The 22,529-nt window shown below is 38.4% G+C and overlaps 1 protein-coding gene across 1 annotated transcript in view; it reads left to right on the top strand.

Moving 5' to 3' along the window:
- LOC122473289 (cat eye syndrome critical region protein 2) overlaps positions 1-22,529 on the top strand; it is a 180,704-nt gene that overhangs the window by 127,001 nt on the left and 31,174 nt on the right. Inside the window, 3 exon segments of the mRNA XM_043563606.1 lie at positions 370-539; positions 8,265-8,348; positions 18,369-18,522. Of these exon segments, the coding sequence (XP_043419541.1) occupies positions 370-539; positions 8,265-8,348; positions 18,369-18,522 (408 nt within the window).

The following is a 22,529-nucleotide window of genomic DNA, read 5'->3' as shown; positions in this document are numbered from 1 at the left end:
CAGTTCCATAATCCAAATTGTCTAAAACTGGGAGTGGGAGAGGAATATCAATTTATATACAGTATGTCAACATAAATGAAACAGGAAGACTGCAGAAGATCAAATCAGAACCTTTTGAATAGAAAAGTAAGTATATTTAAGCATTTCTATTAAAATCTGTAATTACGATGGTCACAATACTTTTAGGTGTAAATAGTAACAGGAAAATCAAAATTATACATTATCAACTTTTTAAAATTAATACCCTTAAAAAAAATTTTTTTTTTATTTCCTGGTTTTGTTCATACCCAGGGGGGGAATGAAATTGAGAATAAACAGAAAAAAGGTCCTAGTGATATCTATCTAATGAACCTATCCTTTCTTTTTTAGGGTCCCAAGGGCCAGGTCAAGGGAACTGGTGGCTCCTATGCCAAACAGAAGAAGAATGGAGACAGGTCACTGAGAGTTTTCGGGAGAGAACCTCTCTTCGAGAACGGCAGCTCTATAAGCTCCTCAGCGAGGACTTCTTGCCTGAGATCTGCAACATGATTGCCCAAAAGGTATGCAAATAGGTGGTTCCTCCTCTTCTTTAGTAGCTATAAAGCTGCTTTATTTAAGGATGATTCATTAAGTTTTGAATACATTTCTAGTGTCTCCTGGAAGCGCTACAAGCCCTTCACTTTGATCTGGAATGTTAAAAAGGGACCTCATGCCACCCACTCTCCTTCACTCTGGATCATCCAGTATCCTCCTTAGCCCCACAAAATCCTCAGTGACTCGCATTCCATAGTACTTAGGATGGCTTTTCACAGTTTAGAACCAACTTCCCTTCTATAACATTCCTCAGAAAGTGTTCCCCAAGCCCCCAGGTGTATCTCCTATGAGCCTGTGCAAACTTCTGTATATATATGCTGCTTTTTTGGTGGGGGGGCAGAAATCCTCTCTCTCCCAGTAAGCAGCAAGTTCTGAAGGGTATTTGTCTTTGTAGCTCCAGGGCCACTCTGCCAGCTCCAAATGTGTGATGCTTTTTCCGGTTTCACATTATAGTTCCATAAATCACACTTCTATATTTTCATGCATATACACCCTCATGTATGCCTTTTTTTTTTAATGTTTATTTTTAAGAGAGACAGAACTGGAGTGGGGGAGGGGCAGAGAGAGGGAAACACAGAATCTGAGGCAGGCTCCAGGATCCGAGCTGTCAGCACAGAGCCTGATGTGGGGCTCGAACCCACGGACTGTGAGATCATGACCTGAGCCAAAGTAAGACGCCCAACCAACTGAGCTACCCAGGTGCCCCGTCTTTTCTCAAGCATCTTTCTCCTTCCACTTCCCTGCCTATTTGAATACTACTCTCTGTAAGATCTCCCGTGTCTCCTACTTTTAGGATTTTCTCCCTTATGTTTTTTTTCTTTTAATGTTTATGTATTTTTGAGAGACAGCGAGCAGGGGTGGGGGAGGGGCAGAGAGAGAGAGACAGAGGATCCGAAGCAGGCTCTGTGCTGTCATCGCAAAGCCTGACACAGGGCTTGAACCCACAAATCATGAGATCATGACCTGAGCTGAAGTCATATGCTCAACTGACTGAACCACCCAGGCGCCCCTACCTAACACATTTTGTCATGACTTAATTCTGTTTTGAGTTGTTTAAGCTTTGTTTAGATTAGGCACCATATCTCACTGTTTTAAACCCCATAACACCTAATGTAAAGCCTTTTCCATGGTGGATGCTCAAGAGTCATTGACTTTGCTTATTTCATTGCAATAATTCTAATACTTCTGACTGTTGCACATGTTCATAGAAGTCAGAAAATTTTGACCACCTGCCACTGAAATCTGAAGAGAAAGAATAAATTAATTGCTGTAGCACCTCCAGGGAAAAACAGAAGGAGAAATATATTAATTTGTTGTGAATCCAGTGATATTTCTAACTTTTCTAAGTGGGTTGGTGCTTTAAAAGGAAAATTGTAGAAAGTCACCATTCTTATTAGAGATCTTAAAGAGTGCTTCAATAATTACATTTTCATGGATGAGCAAAAAAAGAATCCCCATTTCCCCATCACCATACTTAATTCTATATACTATAATTATACTTAAGTTTGTGACCTGCTACCCACTGTGACAATTTTTCCAGGAATTGAAACACATAATCTGATTTTTTTAACTTTTTTTTTTTTTTGAGAGAGAGAACACTTGTGAGAGCAAGTGATAGAGGAGCAGAGAGAGACAGAGAGACAGAGAGAGATTGAATCCCAAGCAAGCTTTGCACTCAGCGCAGAGCCCAACACGGAGCTCAATCTCACGATCTTGAAATCGTGACCTAAGCTAAAATCAAGAATGGGAAGCTTAACCAACTGAGCTACCCAAGCACCCTTAATCTAATTTTCTTAAAGTAACTATTATATGGAGATGGTTTTATAACTTTACGTGACTTTATATATAATGATGACACATTAAATCATCAATAAAGCATATGACTATTCTGCTTAATCCTTCTTTTGTAATTTTTGCCTTTTTTTTTTTTTTTTTTTTTTTTTTTTTTAAAGTAATCTCTAGGGGCACCTGGGTGGCTCAGTCGGTTAAGCGTCCGACTTCGGCTCAGGTCATGATCTCACGGCCCGTGAGTTTGAGTCCTACATCGGGCTCTGTGCTGACAGCTCGGAGTCTGGAGCCTGCTTCAGATTCTGTTCCTCATTCTCTCTCTGCCCTTCCCCCGCTTGTGCTCTGTCTCTCTCTGTCTTTCAAAAATAAGTGAATGTAATCTCTACATCCATTGTGTTCAATCCCTTGACCCGAAGATCAGCGGTCACACGTTCTACCAACTGAGCCAGCCAGGTGCTCTTATAATTTCTGCTTTTTTACTGCAGTGTTCAACCTATGATTTTTTTGAATAGATGAACTAAGAAAAAAAAACTTACAAGCATAAAACTGATGGTTTTGATGGGAAAAATTTCAAAAGTTATTCTTTGCAAGAAAAGAAAAATTTTTAAAATAAGATAAACATGAATTATAATTCTCAAGAAACATGAAATTACAAGCCAAATAATAACAGATTTGGTATTTTGAAAGGCGTATAGTGCTATAAATTAACAAACCTTAGTAAAATAGGGTATTGATTACAAAAACAAGAGAATCTAAATTGTGCAGTAGAAAAATCTAAGGGGCACCTGGGTGGCTCAGTCTGTTAAGTGTCCGACTTCAACTCAGGTCATGATCTTGCGGTTTGTGAGTTCAAGCCCCATGTCGGGTTCTGTGCTGATAGCTCAGAGCCTGGAGCCTGCTTCGGATTCTATGTCTCCCTCTCTTTCTGTCCCTTCCCTGCTTGCTTACTCTCTCTCTGTCTTTATCTCTCTCAAAAATTTAAAAATTTTTAAAATGAAGAGAAAAATCTTAGCAGTTCGGTAATTAGGGGAAAAGAGTTATCACAAAGGAATCCCATCAAAAACTCCAGAATCAGGGGCGCCTGGGTGGCACAGTCGGTTAAGCGTCTGACTTCAGCTCAGATCATGATCTCGTGATTTGTGAGTTCGAGCCCCGCGTCGGGCTTTGTGCTGACAGCTCAGAGCCTGGAGCCTGCTTTGGATTCTGTGTCTCCCCTTCTATCTGCCCCTCCCCTGCTCGTGCTCTGTCTCTGTTTCTCAATAATAAATAAACATTTTTAAAAATTAAAAACAAAAAACAAAAGGGGCGCCTGGGTGGCGCAGTCGGTTGAGCGTCCGACTTCAGCCAGGTCACGATCTCGCAGTCCGTGAGTTCAAGCCCCGCGTCGGGCTCTGGGCTGATGGCTCGGAGCCTGGAGCCGGTTTCTGATTCTGTGTCTCCCTCTCTCTCTGCCCCTCCCCCGTTCATGCTCTGTCTCTCTCTGTCTCAAAAATAAATAAACGTTTAAAAAAAAACAAAAAACAAAAAAAATTCCAGAATCACTTGAATGTATTCACAGGTAAATTTTTCTAAACCCTTAAAATAAGATAACTTCTAAACATTTCAAAAATGAAGAAAGAAATGGGTACTTGTTCATTCAGATACAGATATCTTAGATTCCTATTCTTCATATAAACACACCCTCTTCAGTAATAAATGTCAAGTCCTTAATACTAACAAATAAAAGCCATCCTTCACCAAAAGAATAATAATTCTTTTGTTCCTAATAATCCCTAGGTTCTAATATTGGTAACATTGTCTTGGAAGTTTTATCTAGTATAATGATACAAACAAGAGTCAGAGGCAAAATATTTTGCCTGGAGGAATATGATGAATCTGCTTAGAAGTCTGTTAATTAGAAGTTAGTAATAGTGCTGGGTAACTAGACTTTCTGCATCAGAATCACATTGCACACTTATTAAAAGCTCAGATTCTTGCCAGTATACCACTCCCAACCCCTATCAGAATTGTTAGAGGTGTTATTTGTTAATATGCAGTTGTAGAAGCTCTCAGGTGATTATTAGGCATACTGATATTTAAAGATTGCTGAAAAAATCCCATTTACAGTAGCAACAAAACAAATTTTGCTGTGAAACTAACTTGAGTTGTACATGGTTGATAAGAAAGAAAAAGCTACAGAACTGTTAGTAGATACATATTTTTTAAATCTCAAGTAAAAGTAGATACATATTTTTTAAATCTCATGTAAATATATTAAGATCTCTGTTCCTAGAAGGAAAGATTTTTTTTTTAAGTTTATTTATTTATTTTGAGAGAGACAGCACGAGTGGGGAAGAGACAGAGAGAGAATCCCAAGCAGGCTCTGCACTGTCAGCATGGAGCCCAACATGGAGCTCGAACCCACGAAACCGTGAGATCATGACCTGAGCCAAAACTGACAGTTGGACGCTTTACCAACTCAGCCACACAGGCGCCATGGAAAGATGCTTAGATATCAATATTCACCAAGATAAATTGAGATTTATTATAGCCTTAGCCAAATCCCAAGATAATAAAAATTTTTCTCCAAAATAACAGGTAGATAAAAAGTATTGTAAAATAGGAGTGTTAGGAGAGGTGGATAAGAAGCATATGTATTATCACTTAAATCAGCATATTGGAAGCATTCTGAAGGGTCCTTCATGTAACAGACATGCTTATCATAAATGATTTACTCAAGGCAGTACAAATGTACCAATCTTCACGGTCTTTGCTGAACTTGACATTTAGCAATTTTTTTTAATGTTTATTTAGTTTTGAAAGAGAGCGAGAGAGACAGAGTGAATGGGGGTGGGGCAGAGCGAGGGGTACAGAGGATCCGAGGCAGGCTCTGAGCTGACAGCAGCAAGCCCGATGTGGGACTTGCACTCACGAACTGTGAAATCATGACCTGAGCCAAAGTCGGATGCTCAACAGACCTAGCCACTCAGGTGCCTTGGCATTTAGCATTTAAGACATATGTTCATCAACATTTGTAATATTTTTACAAATGTGTTTGTGTTTATTGTACTTGTTACAGTAATTACACAAATATTATGAAGTCAATAAAATATGAGCATAAAAATTTCTTTGAAAATTTTCCATTAAAAAAATCATTGAATATGAGTTGCTTTAAAAACTTGACTCTCTAGGGGCGCTTGGGTGGCTCAGTCAGTTAAGGGTCTGACTTCAGCTCAGGTCATGATCTCCAGTTTGTGGGTTTGAGCCCCGCATCAGGCTCTGTGCTGACAGCTCAAAGCCTGGAGCCTGCTTCAGATGCTGTATCTCTCTCTCTCTGCTCCTCCCCTGCTCACTCTCTTTCTCTCTCTCAAAAAATAAATAATAAACATTTCTTTAAAAAGTTGACTCTCAGGGCAGTGCACCTAGCTGGCTCAATCAGGAGAGCATGTGACTCTTAATCTTGGGGCTGTGAGTTCAAGCCCCATGTTGGGTGTAGAGTTTACTTTAAAAATAAAAAATAAAAAGCTAATTCTCAAATTAGAGCAAAGCAGTAAAAGATTGAATAGGACAAAAATCATTAAAATGATAAGGTTTCTGCATATGGATTACAAATCCAATCTCCTTAACATCTCACTTTCACTTAAAACTGGTAGGACAGATAATGGCTTAAGAGGTTAATTTATATGACTGACTCATAGGAAACCCCTCTCAATGGGGTACTGCATCATATGATTGGTGAATGGCAGTACATTTATACATTAAGTAAAATACATGCTTGAAGTATATACATTTTTTAAATTCCTTGCTTTAACTATGTTACCCTACCACTATCCATCCTAATTATATTGGCCAAGAGAGATTTTTTTTTTTTGTAATAATGAAAAATGCCAGTGATTCAAATGTGACATTTGAAACATATTATCAGTAGAACATAATGTGGTGCTCACAGATACACCCATTATATATAAAATACAGTATGGGAACGCCTGGGTGGTACAGCTCAGTTGGTTAAGCATCCAACTTTTGATTTCAGCTCAGGTCATCATCTCAGTATGTAAAAGCACAAAACAGCTAGGACAGTGGACAGAGAGTTAATATGGCATAGCAGGAGTTAAGAGCTTTTCTTTCAAACTTCATTGAATAATGGTGCTTCCCTTTTCTAGTTATCCCTTTGGATAAGTTACTTGATATCTCTAAATTTTTATTTTTTGTTAGTAAAATGAAAGCTCTAACTTCACAGAAGTTTCTATGGGAATTAAGCAAAAGAAACCACATTAGTGTACCTGGCATAGTACACAGCTACCAGTAGGTACTTGTCCCATCCATTGTTCATGGTTGTAGATAATTGTTGAGAAACCTTGGTAGAAAACTAAATCTTACCAAAATAAATGCAAGTGTGAAGAAAGTTAAAACAGATTAATAAATAAATAATTCTCTAAATGTTGAAATAATAAAAGAATCAGTAAGCTTTCTTTGACCATATAAAAGTTAAGCTTTTATGGTAAGGTTTAAATAAAAGATCTAAGCTAGTAAAAGTATTTGTTACTAATATTACAGGCAGTAATATTTAAACAGCTTATAAACATTAGGTCTTTAACAAATGAATTGCCTTAGAGTATAGATAATTCACACAAAAGAGTAAAGTTGTAGGAAAACAAGTTCATCTTCTTTGTCAAGACTACCATTCTCCACATTAGTAACTTTTGTCTGATTTGGCAAAGTTTGGAGTCAAGTTGATATTAGCCGCTATTGCTACTAGCATGGTAAACTCGTACAATCCCTTCAAAAGAGAATTCCATGGTAAATTTTCACATTTACTTAAAATTGAAGAGCTCTTCCTCTTGGGGTCTTTAAGCTCGTAAAGGAGTCGCTCATAGGCATATTTGAGGAAACTGCTGTGGTAGCTTTTGTGAAAAAGAGGGTCGTGACACTTTGACGGTTAGATTACATTTGTACTAAGGCCTGGTCATTCTCCTAACAGGAAAGCTTTCTAAAGCTTCTTTTTAAATCTACCACAATTGCTTTGCAGTATGTTTGCATTGTATAGACCACACCTTTTTGTCACTTTTTTTTCTACCCTTTGTGCCTTTACCTCATTGATTCTTCAAGTTTCAAGACTTTGGATTAAGTGGTACTGGAACCAAACCTGGGTAATGCTGATACTGATACTGAAGCCACAAAATTACTCATCTTAACTGCAAAGCCTTTGCTTACCACCTCAATATAGGTTACATTGGCGAAGCTATGGGGCTCATTCCACAAAAATTCCAAAACTTATGCTGACCTTAGGTAAATACCTAGCGTTAGTTAAGTTTCGAAACTCCTTTCTTGAAATGTCCTATAGTGATTGCTTTCAAGCTTTTACATTTTGTCAAGTCTAATCTTCTCAGGCAAGCTCTCTGATTTCTGGTCCCTGAGTCTTTTTCCCCACTTTTGTCTTGCTACTTTGGTTCTCAGCTGAGGCAGCCACCCTCACTTCTCACTGCTGCCACTGAGCTGCCTTTTAGGGGAGTTCTGCCTCCATCTGCACGTAATGCCTCCTTTCAGAGCCATTCCCTTCAGTGAAAAGTGGTAAAACATGGCTTTCTCTTAATAATTTGCAACAAAATATTTTTTTTAGTATCTAAATAGTTAAAAGAGTTTCTTGCCAGTGATAAACATTGATAGAGGAGACACTTGGTGTCTGTAAGTTTTTTGCTTTTTGTTTTTTTCTTTTTTTTCTTTTAAGAAAATAAACTGGCTTGGTACCTTATGGAATTGAATAGTCATTTTATTGACTGTCCAAAGGATACCTTTGGCTCTTATTTAGGTAAAGCCGTAACCCATGTGCCTTAAAGGCCACTCTAATCCTGGCAGCAGCAGTAGCAGTAGCTGAGAACACCCTAATCTGTCTTTTCCTTTCTTTTCCTCACTTCTAACTATAGGGAAAGCGTCCACAGCGCACAAAGGCAGAATTGCAGCCTAGGTGGATGTCTGACCACCTGTCCGTCAAATCCATCAAGCAAGAGGTGAGTGTGTGTGAGAGTAGAGAGGAGTTTTAAGTGTTCAAAAGGATTGTTCCATTTTTATTTCAGGTACTCCTTTTATTCCTACTTTTTAATTTACCTTTACCTCAGTTTCTAAATCTCAGACTTTTATGGAGCATTCTTATACATGAGATGCACTTTTAGAAAAAGAAGTCATTAAAAAGTAAGATATGACATTGCACTCTTTTGGATCTTAACAATTAATTTCCAGTGATGATAAACATATACATATCTAATATAGGTGAGAATGATAAGCACTATAATAGATATCTATGTAGTAGAAATTCATGACTGCAAAAATGGAAAAAATTAGTAGTGGGCAAAGAAAGGGGAGTTGAGGCAAGCAGAACTATACTTCACCTGAACCTTGGAGAATGACTAAGATTTTGATGGTGGATAGTGGGGGCAGAGGAGTAATACACAAGAATAATATAAACAAAGCACAGAGGCATGATGATATATAAATGTGGTAAAAGAACAGTATATATTTGGATGTGTCTGGCATATAAGATGTGTTGTTATATATAGTGGAAGAAAATGCCAGAACGATGAAATTTTTGAGTCTCCGGACTCTCAAGCTTATATTTTCAATAGACAGGCAGTAGTTAGTGAGGTTATGTCATTAGAGCTTTGTTTTAGGAAGCTACCTTTCTGGTCACACCATGATAAATGATTTTTTAAGGAAACACTGGAAAGTAGATCCATTAGCAGTGTACTTCCAGCAGGAAAGAATAGTGGAATCCCTGCTACTGAAAATGTAGGTCTAAAATGGAGGAAATGAGGGGTGCTTGGGTGGCTCAGTTGGTTAAGTGTCTGACTTCAGCTCAGGTCGTGATCTCACAGTTCGTGAGTTCGAGCCCTGTGTTGGGCTTGTGCTGACAGCTCAGAGCCTGGAGCCTGCTTCCGATTTTGTGTCTCCCTGTCTCTCTGCCCCTCCTTCTCTCTCTTCTCTCAAAAATAAATAAACATTTAAAATAATAAAATGGAGGAAATGGTGGAGGTCGGGGAGTGGCAGGTGAGGGTCATTAGTGCATGAGGGTCATTAGTATCATGGTACTTGTTGTTTTGAAAAATATGACAGTTGGGGCACCTGGGTGGCTCAGTCAGTTGAGCGTCCGACTTCAGCTCAGGTCATGATCTCGCGGTCCGTGGGTTCGAGCCCCACGTCGGGCTCTGTGCTGACAGCTCAGAGCCTGGAGCCTGCTTCAGATTCTGTGTCTCCCTCTGTCTCTGCCCCTCCCCTGCTCATGCTCTGTCTCTGTCTCAAAAATAAATAAAACATTAAATAAAAAATTAAAAAAAAAAAAAAGAAAAATATGACAGTGAAAGAAAACAAATTGTGAAAAAGTAAAGAGGAAGCAGGGGAGGGGTACCTGGGTGGCGCAGTCGGTTAAGCATCCGACTTCAGCCAGGTCACGATCTCGCGGTCCGGGAATTCGAGCCCCGCGTCAGGCTCTGGGCTGATGGCTCAGAGCCTGGAGCCTGTTTCCGATTCTGTGTCTCCCTCTCTCTCTGCCCCTCCCCCGTTCATGCTCTGTCTCTCTCTGTCCCAAAAATAAATAAACGTTGAAGAAAAAAAATTTTTTTAAATAAAAATAAAAAAAATAAAAGAGGAAGCAGGGTTGAAGAGAGCTTGTGGAATTTTCATTTTTTTAAATTGAGATGTAGCATGGACATGAAAGATGTCCATGAATGAGAAAGAGACTGCATGTAGCTGACTCTGGTAAGCTGAAGTGCCTACGAAGCAGGGCCTTGCCATGGAGTTTCTCCCGTTTCTCCTAAGTTAAAGACACAAACTTTGATGGGGCAGGAAAACGTTAGGAGTTCACATTGGATGTTCATCTATCCTCTGAAGGTGAGAATGGAGATCTAATGAAGACACAATATTTAGGTCAACAACTAATTTATTTAAAAAAGGGTTTCCCCACATCCAGAAGCCGACTATGTTTGGGCATTTTCATTTTGTACCATAGTTTAGGGTAGTTAAATGACTTTAGCAGCACACGTATAGGAAGGGACAAAATTGATACTTACATTTACTAAGATTTAAAAATTGTCAAGGTGGTAAAGGAATGTGAGGCCAAAGGAACTTGATTGCAGGTGATGATATATTTGATGCTGGAAGTCCAATAGGAGAGTGGAATTCAGGGAGAGACAGTCACAATGAAAGCACCCAGCAAGTGATTTCCCTAGATCCCCCTTCCCAGTCTGTGAAGGTTATATAGAAGGTGCCTTGTACTCACGGCCCTCAATCCTCTGAAACCTCCATTTCCTCACTCTTCTTTTACCAGAGGTTTTTCTTTGTTGCTAATTACAATCTCAAATCCAGACTCTGTGCTGGGCAGTTCTTACAGTCTCTGTACTTTTTAACTTTTTAATGCCTTTTAGCATTATGTTTTGTTGAATATCACATTGTTTAGTGGTCTTACTGCCTCAGAGTAATGTTTTCATGACTTAAATTCAGGTGACAGCATAATTTGTTTTACAGAGATCTTATCATTAACTAAATACATTCTACCTTGAGCCTAAAAAAAGGAAAAAATTAATTTATAAATTTTTATTTACTTAAATATATTTGCATTTAACCTTTATTTCTGTTTTTCAGTTCATAGACATGTTCTTGCCAGTAGATAAATTGCCCAACTTTTAATGATTGGCAATTCTGTCATGACTGACTTCAGTCTCCCCAGTCTCTTCTTTCCTATAGCATCATTAGTTTCGGAATGGCCTTTGGTAATTGGTATCCAGCCATAGTTCTCAAATGGTTTTCTAGCTCCTTTTGTTTTGTTGTGTCCTCTCCACTTTCTTCAGTACCTTAAGAGTTAACACCTCTTTGAAAGTTCTTTCCTATTTTCTGTTCATTGTCCCTGTACTGAGTCCTAAATGCCTTAATGTACATTTCACATTACATAGTAATCTGAATACAGACCTAAAATTTGTTTTTCATGGCTGTAAGCAAAGCTTACTTCAGATACTAAAATTTCTTCTTTTAGTTATTCTTTGTAATATTCTTTTCTTTCTGTTTTCTTTAGTTTTAGTTGTAACTAACCATGGAATTGTAGAGCTCCTGAATATCTGTTCCGGTACCCAGTGTCCTAGAGAAAACCTTAGATGTGTTATGAGTTTTGTGCTTTTGTTTAAGCAGCAGAGAATCATCAGGCCATTAAAATCTTTTAGGCAGCATGTCTGACCTATATTGGTTACCTAGGAGTCCAATCTTTGCCTCAAAAAGTCTTTTAATTGTGACTCCTGGGGAGAATATTAGCAAAGGGAGATAGTCTTTCTAAACTCTGAGATTAGGGCTGCATTAGTTATTTTTGTCAGGACACTCTGGACATTACTCTTACTAGGGACCTCTTTGTGGTGGTATGGTCTCAAGTGTGCTACTAAAGGTGGCAAGGGTGCCAGGGTGTCTGATAACCTGCCCTGGGTGAGGGGGGGGAGCACGGAAGGGGAGTCTAGGCACTGCTTCAACCGGATTCTATTTATAATACTTTAGAGGATTTCAAAGTGGTGTCTCTAATTAGCTTCTCATTAAAATCCCCCCCTTGATTCTAGCAGGTCTCTTATCTATAAAACATTTAAAAAATAAAAAAATAAATAAAGAATTTAGATACCCCCTCCCCCCCACTTATACAACTGACCACTTATAAAGGAAAAACAAATGCAGTGTCAAACAGCATAAGAATTTTGTTAACTGTTCAGGGTTTTTTTGTTTTGTTTTTGTTCCTTTGGTTGTACTTGTTCTTTAAACTCTTAGTGTTTAAACTATTAAAAATTAAAACATTACTAAAAGTGTCTCCAGGCAGTGAGTCCGATCCTTCAGTGGTATTTTCATTAATATTTGCTTTAGCTTGGAGTGGTGTACTGCTGGAAATGAGAACAAAAATTTTTAATTTTTTTTTAATGTTTATTTATTTTTGAGAGAGAGACATGGAGTGTGAGCAGGGGAGGGGCAGAGAGAGAGGAAGACACAGAATCCAAAACAGGCTCCAGGCTCTGACCTGTCAGCACAGTGCCTGATGCTGGCTCGAAATTCAGGAACGGCGAGATCATGACCTGAGCCAAAGTCAAGACACTTAACCAACTGAGCCACCCAGGCACCCCAAGAACAAAAGTTTTAAAACAGATTCTTGGTACATAGCATGGATTTTTTTTTCAGATTTGTATGATGCAATTTGTATAAAATAATAATTGTTGAGAATTCATATCAGATAAGAACTGCTGAAATTATAGCACATGATGAAACAAAGCCACACACCAATTTACATTCCCACCAACAGTGCATGAGGGTTTCCTTTTCTCTGCATCCTTGCCAACACTTGTTATTTCTTGTCTTTTTAATGATAGCCATTCTAACAGGTGTGAAGTAATAACATCTCATTGTGGTTTTGATTTTCATTTCCCTGATGATTAGGAATGTTTCATGTACCTGTTGGCTTTCTGGGTCTTTTCTTTGGAAAAATGTTCAGGTTCTCTGCTCATTTTTTTTTTAATTCTTTTTAATGTTTACTTATTTTTGAGAGAGACAGAGACAGAATCAAGTGGGTTAGGGGCAGAGAGAGGGAGACACAGAATCTGAAGCAGGCTCCAGGCTCTGAGCCGTCAGCACAGAGCCCGATGTGGGGCTTGAACCCACAGAGCTGTGAGATCATGACCTGAGCCAAAGTCAGGTGCTCAACTCACTGAGCCACCCAGGCGCCCCTCTGCTCATTTTTTTTAAGAAGAAAAAGATTGGGGTTTTTTTTGCTATTGAATTGTCTAATAAGCTTTTTTAATATGCTATAAATTTAAGTTACTCAACTGTTGTATCATACATGCTTAGCATAAATATTAATTCATTGAAAACACAACTGAAGAGATACATACTGTGTAATTCCAATCATATGACATATTCAGAGCAAGTAAATCCACAGAGACAGAGCAGATCAGTGGTTGCCAGGTGCTGCAGGAGTGGGGAGTAAGGACTGGCTGGCTGATGGGTTCAGTGTTTTCTTTTGGGGTACTAAAAATATTTTGCAACCTAATGTAGGTAGTGGTTACATAACATAGTGAATGTACTAAATACCACTGAGTTATACACTTCACAATTGTTAATTTTATGTGAATTTCACTTTGATTTTTAACAAAAACTTATTGAGAGTAAGTTTTATATAGTTTTTAAATGATGTAGGGCCTCTGATTTAGCAGAAAATTTTTTACATCTGTAATTATCCCAAACTTTGGGATTCCTGCTTCATTGTTACCAAAATAACTTAAGCTATTTATAATCAATTTTTAGTACCTCATCTTAAAAAATCTGCAAGTTCTGGGGTACCTGTGTGGTTCTGTCAATTAAGCATCTCACTTCAGCTCAGATCATGATCTGGCCTTTTGTGAGTTCAAGCCCCACATCTGGCTTGCTGCTGTCAGTGCAGAGCCCACTTCAGATCTCCCCCCACCACCACCACTCTCTTGCTCCTGTGCACCAGCTCTCATTTACAAAATAAACATTAAAAAAAATTTTTTTTTTTTTTAAGTAAAAAATCTACATGTTCTAACCTTTGGGTACTTTAACATATTTTAATTTTTGACTTTTAACAGGGATCATATAGAGGGAGTAAAAAGTCAATAAAAATTAGATCATTTCAGAATATGTAATACTAGTTCATTCCCCCTTACTTGGGAAGGAGTTATTTTAAATCCAGAAGAATTTACCTGCTCTTCAAGAAAACTTGGCGGACTACATTAAAAGACTATAGTACTCTAACAATTCACAAATCATCAGTACTACACTTTTACCTATTTGCTTCAGGCTCTTTCTCTAGGCATTTATTACAAAACTGGCTTTTTTTTTTTTTTAATTTTTTTTTTCAACGTTTATTTATTTTTGGGACAGAGAGAGACAGAGCATGAACGGGGGAGGGGCAGAGAGAGAGGGAGACACAGAATCGGAAACAGGCTCCAGGCTCTGAGCCATCAGCCCAGAGCCTGACGCGGGGCTCGAACTCACGGACCGTGAGATCGTTAACTGGCTGAAGTCGGACGCTTAACCGACTGCGCCACCCAGGTGCCCCACAAAACTGGCATTTTTTTTTTAATGTTTAATTTTGAGAGAGAGAGAGAAACCGAACTCAAGTGGGGAAGGGACAGACAGAGAGGGAGACAGAGTCTGAAGCAGGCTTCAGGCTCTGAGCTGTCAGCACAGAGCCCAACAAGGAACTTAAACTCACGAACCGCAACATCATGACCTGAGCTGAAGTTGGACCCTTAACCAACTGAGCCACCCAGGGGCCCCTAGCGTTCTTGATTTTTATATCCAAACTATCCTCCAAACCACCTGTGCTCCAACAAGTTGATAGCATTCACTTTACCACATTTTTACAAATGTATCACCTTTTATCATCCTTCACTATTTTGTAAGTGAAAATGCTATTTTAGGAGAAGATATTTGCAAACAACATATCAAATAAAGGATTTTAGCATCCAAAATCTATAAAGAACTTACCAGACTCAACACCCAGAAAATAAATAACCCAGTGAAGAAATGGGCAAAAGACATGAATAGACACTTCTCCAAAGAAGACATCCAGAAGGCCAACTAACACATGAAAAGATTCTCAACATCACTCACCATCAGGGAAATACAAATCAAAACCAGAGTGAAATACCACCTCACACCTGTCAGAATGGCTAACATTAACAACTCAAGCAACAACAGATGTTGGCAAGGATGCAGAGAAAAAGTATCTATTCTGCCCTGCTGGTGGTAATGCAAACTGGTGCAGCCACTCTGAAAGACAGTATGGAGGTTCCTCAAAAAATTACAAATAGAACTACTCTACGGCCCAGCAATTGCACTACTCGGTATTTATCCAAGGGATACAGATATGCTGTTTTGAAGGGGCACATGCACCCCGATGTTTATAGCAGCACTATCAACAATAGCCAAAGTATGGAAAGAGCCCAAATGTCCATCAATGGATGAATGGATAAGGAAGATGTGGTATATATATATATACAATGGAGTATTACTCGGCAATCAAAAATAATGAAATCTTGCCATTTGCAACTACGTGGATGGAACTAGAGGGTATTATGCTAAGTGAAATTAGTCAGAGAAGGACAGATATCATAGGACTTCACTCATGAGGACTTTAAGAGACAAAACAGATGAACATAAGTGAAGGGAAGCAAAAATAATATAAAAACAGGGAGGGGGACAAAACATAAGAGACTCTTACTTATGGAGACCAAACAGGTTGCTGGAGGGGTTGTGTGAGGGGGGGGATGGGCTAAATGGGTAAGGGGCATTAAAGAATCTGCTCCTGAAATCATTGTTGCACTATATGCTAACTAACTTGGATGTAAATTTTAAAAAAGAAATTAATTAAAATATGAAAAAAAAAAAGAAAAGGCTGTTTTACTTTTCTTTTTGATCATGGATGTGGTTTATATATCTCTTCTGAATTTGATATTCATGTTCCATTTGTTTTGTGGGGGGGCTATTGTTAATTGATTTGTAAGGTATCTTTACATAGTAAGAATCATACTTTGTTGGGGTGCTTCGGTAGCTCAGTTGGTTAAGTGTCTGTCTGACTTCAGTTCAGGTGATGATCTGCCTGTTCAGGTGTTCAAGCCCCACATCAGGCTGTTAGCCCCACATAGGCTCTTAGCTATCAGGCTCTTAGCTCTTAGTCTGCTTCGGATCCTCTGCTTCCCTCTCTGTGCCTCCCCCCTCTTAAAAATAAATAAACATTACAGGAGTCTGGGTGGCTCAATCGGTTGGGTGTCTGACTTCAGTTAAGGTCACGATCTCGCAGTTGGTGAGTTCAAGCCCTGCATCAGGCTCTGTGCTGACAGCTCAGAGCCTGGTTCCTGCTTCAGATTCTGTGTCTTTCTCTACCCCTCCCTCGCTTGTGCTCTGTCTCTCTCTCTCAAAAATAAATAAACATTAGAAAAAAATTTTAAAGAATAATCATATTCGTTGCAAAAAGGATTTTATAGATATTCTTTTGGTTAATTAAATAATTAACTATTTTTCACCCCTTCCATCGTCTTCAAACATGAAACACCTCCCATGTTTATTTACAGATGATTCTTATGTGACTTAATGCTTCCATTCATAAGTCATTAGCTTGAATTGCTTTAGTCCTTAATAAAATGCTGACCCTAATTAAGATCCTCTTGTGCTGGTTGAAGGAAGAATATTTCACATGTTCTCACCTGCTATCCTTTGGCAAGGAGAAGCAGAATACACACATTATATAGAAACCACTACAGTTTTATTCAAGTGAAATAATTCCTTTGACCAGGCTTAGTTTTCCTCTCCTCCACTTCTCCCATCCTATCAGTTGTTAGGGGTATCTGTTCCATTACAACTTCTCAGCTGGATTGCAATAATTAAGGACTTGGGGGGGGGGGGGCAGCTACTTGTGTAATGGAGAGAAGGTACTTAACTAACATTTAGCAGGCAATGGCTAGATTAGCATTCTTCAGAAGAATGTTCCTTAATGTCAGTAGCATCCCCATTTCAGAAAAAATATCCAGTGTATCTCAACTACCTGCTCTGGTTATAGGATAAAGATTTTAGGAAACTTCCTTTAGTTTTACAGTGTTAGGTGTGATAATGGTTATTTTGTTTTTCGGTTTGTTTGGGTGTTTTGGGTTTGTTTTTTGGGTTTTTTTTTCCATATTCATGTCTCCTTTCTCATTCATTTTAGATTTTTACCTTGTAGGTAACAAACTTAGGCTCATAGAATTTGAAAGGTCAAGTGACTTTGGGAAGGTCTACTATCTAGGCAAGAGCACTTCTGAATTCTGCATCAAATGAGAATCTGAACTTGGTTTCAAAGACCATAAAGAAAATAATAGAAAATTTTAATCAGAGCACTTTCAGTGTTCAGTGGAGACTTATAAGTGACTTGTAAAGGTCAATATGCATTTGTCTCTTTTCTCCCTTTAAAAAGAGCACTTGTGTAATGTCTATGGCATAAAATTTTTTGAAAATGTCCAGTACAGCAGATTCCTTAGGTCTTCTTACTACCAAAAAGATGTGTGATGAAAAGCTTCACATTCCTGATTAAGGTTTCCTTAAAATGGAATAGTTAATGTTATCTTTTCTGTGAGGGTATTGTGAATTCTCCCTTTGTTGATACTGGATTCATTTTTCTGTCTCTGCAATTCTATATACAGGGAACAGTTACTCTTCAATAAAAATTTTTCTTAAAAGTTCTAGCTTTCACATCACAAAAGGCAAAGGAAGAATTGAAAATAAACAATTTCAGCCCTAGCTTCACTATTCTGGTTTACAGAATGGCTTGGAACTAGTTATATTGGAAAATATGCAGAGTAAAACTTTCATACATTATGATGGTAATGGTCCTATTTTCCCTTATCTTTTGTTAGATTTCGTAGATAATCACTTTCCCAGTTACCATCTGAAATGTTTATATTAATTGTTTGTGTGAAAAACAAGGGAAGATGATAGCCAATCTGAGTAATTTTATGAATTTCTGTACAATTGCCTCTAGGTATCTTAAGGCAAAATGGTAGCCCCTTCCACCAAACTCTTAATTTTATTCATTGTTTTGTTTGTAAAATATTAAAGTTAAGGGTTTTAAAGTCATGCACCCTGAAATCGTGACCCTATGTTCTTCTTTTTTGAAGTTTGTTTAGATGAGAGTACTTTTTAAGATGTCACTTTTCTCAAATAGTAAATCTGTAAGAGTGGTGTTTCCAAACTGCCTCAGTTTCTTTTCTCTGGTCCAGCATATTCATAGCATTATCTCCCAAAATGTAGATTGTTGAGACCAACACGTTTACCTTGGTTTAAATTGCCATTGTGTTTTAATGTTCATCCATATATTTATTCTATAGATAAGATCAACTGGTGGGTATAAGCTCCCTACCTAATATTATTTATTAAATAAATTGAATTCAGTAAAAACTTGAATCTTAGAGCAGAGAACTGATCTTACATGATTGTGTATTGACTCTATACACTTGATTGGCTCTTTCCAGGAGACCCCTGTGCTTACCAGAATAGAAAAACAGAAGCGTAAAGAGGAGGAGGAAGAACGTCAGATTCTCCTAGCAGTGCAGAAGAAGGAGCAGGAGCAGATGTTAAAGGAAGAGAGGAAACGAGAGTTGGAGGAAAAGGTCAAGGCAGTGGAAGGTATGTAGGTTCTGCACAGTACATGGGGTATGGGAATAACCCTCCTCTGGCAATTTCTATTAAATATCTTGTTAACTGTGCTGTGTCTTGGATCCAGTCTTCTTACATTTGCTTTCCTTCTACAGCACTTGTATTTGTCATTCTTGGTTTTCCTTTCAGTCTCGTGCTCCTTCCTCTCATCTATATACATTCCTCAGGTAACATAGAAAACAATACTAAAGTATTGATGACAAGTTTCAGAGAAATAACTTTAAGCACAGTTGAAATGTGCTAAAGAAAAGTCTTACAGATTTTTTTTCATGTATGGCACTATACAAATTTAGAATATTACCATTAATTTTATTAGGACAGAATAGTTTTCTCAGACTTACGTCCAGGTGTTCGTCTGGTGTAATGAGATTTTTCTTTCATTTGCAATTAATACGAAGGATAATGACTGTCCCTAGATGTGTCAGATAGCAGTTGTATTTATAAGCTGAACGTAATAAATCATGTGGTAACAGATCATTTGGCTTAGCTGAATATAGATCAGTATTTCTTTTCTTTTAAGTAAATGTATTGAATATTTTAAGTTTTTTAATAAAACTACATGGCCTGTGTTTTCCTCTTTAATGCAGTGTTTCATTGCAAAATTTAAATAAATTTTGGGTGTGAAATTTAATGGATTCCAGGGGCGCCTGGGTGGCTCAGTCGTTAAGCGTCCGACTTCAGCTCAGGTCACGATCTCACGGGTGTGTGAGTTCGAGCCCCGCGTCGGGCTCTGGGCTGATGGCTCGGAGCCTGGAGCCTGCTTCCGATTCTGTGTCTCCCTCTCTCTCTGCCCCTCCCCCATTCATGCTCTGTCTCTCTCTGTCCCCAAAATAAATAAACATTAAAAAAAAATTAAAAAAAAAAATTTAATGGATTCTGGCCTTATTAAGTGCTTTTCTTCCTCCCATTAAGAGGAAGTGGTGCCTTCTGTTTCTTCATAGGTTAACCCCATTCCAACTTTGATCATTTCTTCATTATAAAACCCTTAGGGCATTTAATCTACAAATTTAGCCTGTGTCACAGTATGTAGTATGTCCTACTTGTAAAATGTTTCATAGGTTTTATTTCCAGTGCTAGATTTAAATTCCTTGAGACAGCAACTATGGCTTTTATTTCTTTATATTTTTTAAGGGGATTCTGTAATTTTCACTGGGACTCTTAACTGGCTACACTACTGTCATTTGACTTTTATACAAACAGGTTTAAAATTTATTTTTATGGCTTAGTATCTATACCTGTATGATTAATAATGCCTATGTTATAGATTGTTCTTTAAATCAACAAATATATTTAGAGCACCCATTCTATGCCAGGTGTTGTTCTTAGAATATAGATATTAAACAGAATAAATTAATCCTTTCGTGGAGTTTCCATTTCAGTGGTGGGAAGAAACAATAAACAAATATTGTAGAATCATCAATAGTAGTGAAAGATTTAAAGAAGAAAACAGGTTTAGAGATAAAGAGTGACATGATGCAGGTGGCATTTAAATAAGATTGTCACGAAAGCCCTCTATGTGGACATCTACGTGGATCGGTCAATTAAGTGTCCTACTCTTGGTTTCAACTCAGGTCATGATCTTAGGATCAAGCCCTGTATCAGGCTCTGCACTGACAGTGCCAAGTCTGTATGGGGTTCTCTCTCTCTCTCTCCCTCTCCCTCTCTCCCCCCGCCTCCTCTTACTCCCTCCCTCCCTCTCTCCTCCCACTGCCTCCCTCCCTGTCTCCCTCCCTCTGCTTGCACATGGGCTCGCGCTTTCTCTCTCCCTCCCTCTCTCCCTCTCTCCCCCTGCCTCCTCTCACTCCCTCCCTCCCTCTCTCCTCCCACTGCCTCCCTCCCTCTCTCCCTCCCTCTGCTTGCACACGTGCTCACTCGCTCTCGCTCTCTCAAAATAAATAAATAAACTTAAAGCCCTTTCTGAATATGTGACATATAGTAATGAAGTGAATGAAGGTCCCATATGAACATCTGATGGGAGAAGAGCATAGCAAGCAGAGGAAATAGCAAGTGCAAAAGCACTGTGGAGGGAATATACACGGAAGAAGGTCATTGTGGCTGGATCAAAGTGAACAAAGCAGGGGGAAGATTGGCAGGAAATGAGTTCACAGAGATAACCAGGGGTCAGACCATGGCTTTGTAGACCTTGTTAGAAGGATTAAATTAAAAAATGGGTAGTCCCCAGCACACAACAAGCTCACAAATAATAGTTATCATGGGGGAACTGTAGAGAGAGTTTTTACAGGCTGTAAAATAGCAACAAACTTTTCCTGAATTCTTAGAAGCTAAGTGAAAAGGGCAGGGAGAATAATGGATTTTTTTATTGAGAATTTATTCACTGATAACTTTAAAGTTTAAAATAGTTAATTCAGAGAAATAAGCTTTTTGTGACAGTAAATTCAAAGAGGATTTCATTATATAGGTCCTTTTACCATAACAAATAATATTTATCTGTGGTGATGGTAAAACAAAAAATTTTACACTGTTTAAGATCAGTCTGTAAAGGGATCACAGAACCTATCAGTTAGTTTTAGTCTATTATACGTTTCTCTTTCTACCCTGTCATCCCAGCAGTGTTGACAGGCAGTCACTAGAATAGGGATCCCCTGAAATTGCTGGCAAAATTAATGTGATAGGACATGAACACATATTTCCAAGGAAAGGGCTCATAGCTTTCACTTGTTTCAAGAAATTTGAAAAGTGAGAAGTGGATTAAGAAAAAGTAGAAGCCAAAAGATGGAAAGAACCAAAATGTTCAGAAATGCATGAATGGATAAACAAAGTAAGGTTTATACCGATGATGGTTTATTATTCATCCTTAAAAAGGAATGAAATTCTGACACAGTCTACAACATGGATGAACCTTGAAGATATTATAATAAATAAAATAAGCCAAGAGGAAGGAAATGGGGAGTTCTTACTAAAGGTACAGAGTTTCTAATGTTTAGGATGATGTAAAAGTTCTGGAAATGGTAACAGTTGCACAATACTGTGAGTGTACTTAATATTACTGAATTGTACACTTAAAATGATTTAAAAGGTAAATTTTACTCTTTTTTAAAAGTTTTTTTAAGCCGGGTCACCTGGGGGGCTCAGTCACTTAAGCATCTGACTTCGGCTCAGGTCACAATCTCCGGTTCGTGGGTTCAAACCCCACATTGGGCCTGCACTGACAGCTCAGAGCCTGGAGCCTGCCTCAGATTCTGTGTCTCCCCCTCTCTCTGCCCCACCCTTGCTTGCACTCTGTCTCTGTCAAAAATGAATAAACGTTAAAAAAAAGGGTTTTTTTTTTTTAACCAAAAGAAAGAAAAGCCCAAATAAATGCACTGCTTTTTATTAGTATTATACTTGTATAGGAAGTAAAACTGGATTGTGACAAAAATATTCATGCCAAGTTGAACAAATCAGTATGGAAATGGACATCATTGAGACTTTCTCATCTCTCAGTATGGTTGATATGTAACCTAAAAATTCTTCTTGCCTCAAATACATAGAAATTCTTTATTCTCCTTAATGTTTATTTATTTTTGAAAGAGAAAGCATGAACAGGGGAGGGACAGAAAGGGGGACAGAGGATCTGAAGCAGGCTCTACATTGACAGCAGCAAGCTCAATGTGGAGTTCAGACTCACAAACCATGAGATCATGACCTGAGCTGAAGTCAGACGCTCAATCTACTGAGCCATCCAGGCACCCCTCAAATACATATAAATTCTGTTTGTAATATATATGTTACAATATTTTGTCTAACATTGTATAAACACCCTTTTTAAGAACATATCTGAGGGTGATTGGGTGGCTCAGTTGTTTGTGTCCAACTCTTGGTTTCAGCTCAGGTCATGATCTCATGGTTTCATGCATTCAAGTCCCATGTCAGGCTCTGCACTGCCAACACAGAGCCTGCTTGGGATTCTCTCTGTCTTCCTCTCTGTCTGTCTCCCACCCCTCCAACAGGCTATCTCTGTCTCAAAATAAATAAGC

The sequence above is a fragment of the Prionailurus bengalensis genome, chromosome B4 (genome assembly GCF_016509475.1).
Source record: "Prionailurus bengalensis isolate Pbe53 chromosome B4, Fcat_Pben_1.1_paternal_pri, whole genome shotgun sequence".
Lineage (NCBI taxonomy): Eukaryota > Metazoa > Chordata > Mammalia > Carnivora > Felidae > Prionailurus > Prionailurus bengalensis.
The sequence above is the reverse complement of the archived record's forward strand: the minus strand, read 5'-3'. Positions and strand labels throughout refer to the sequence as shown.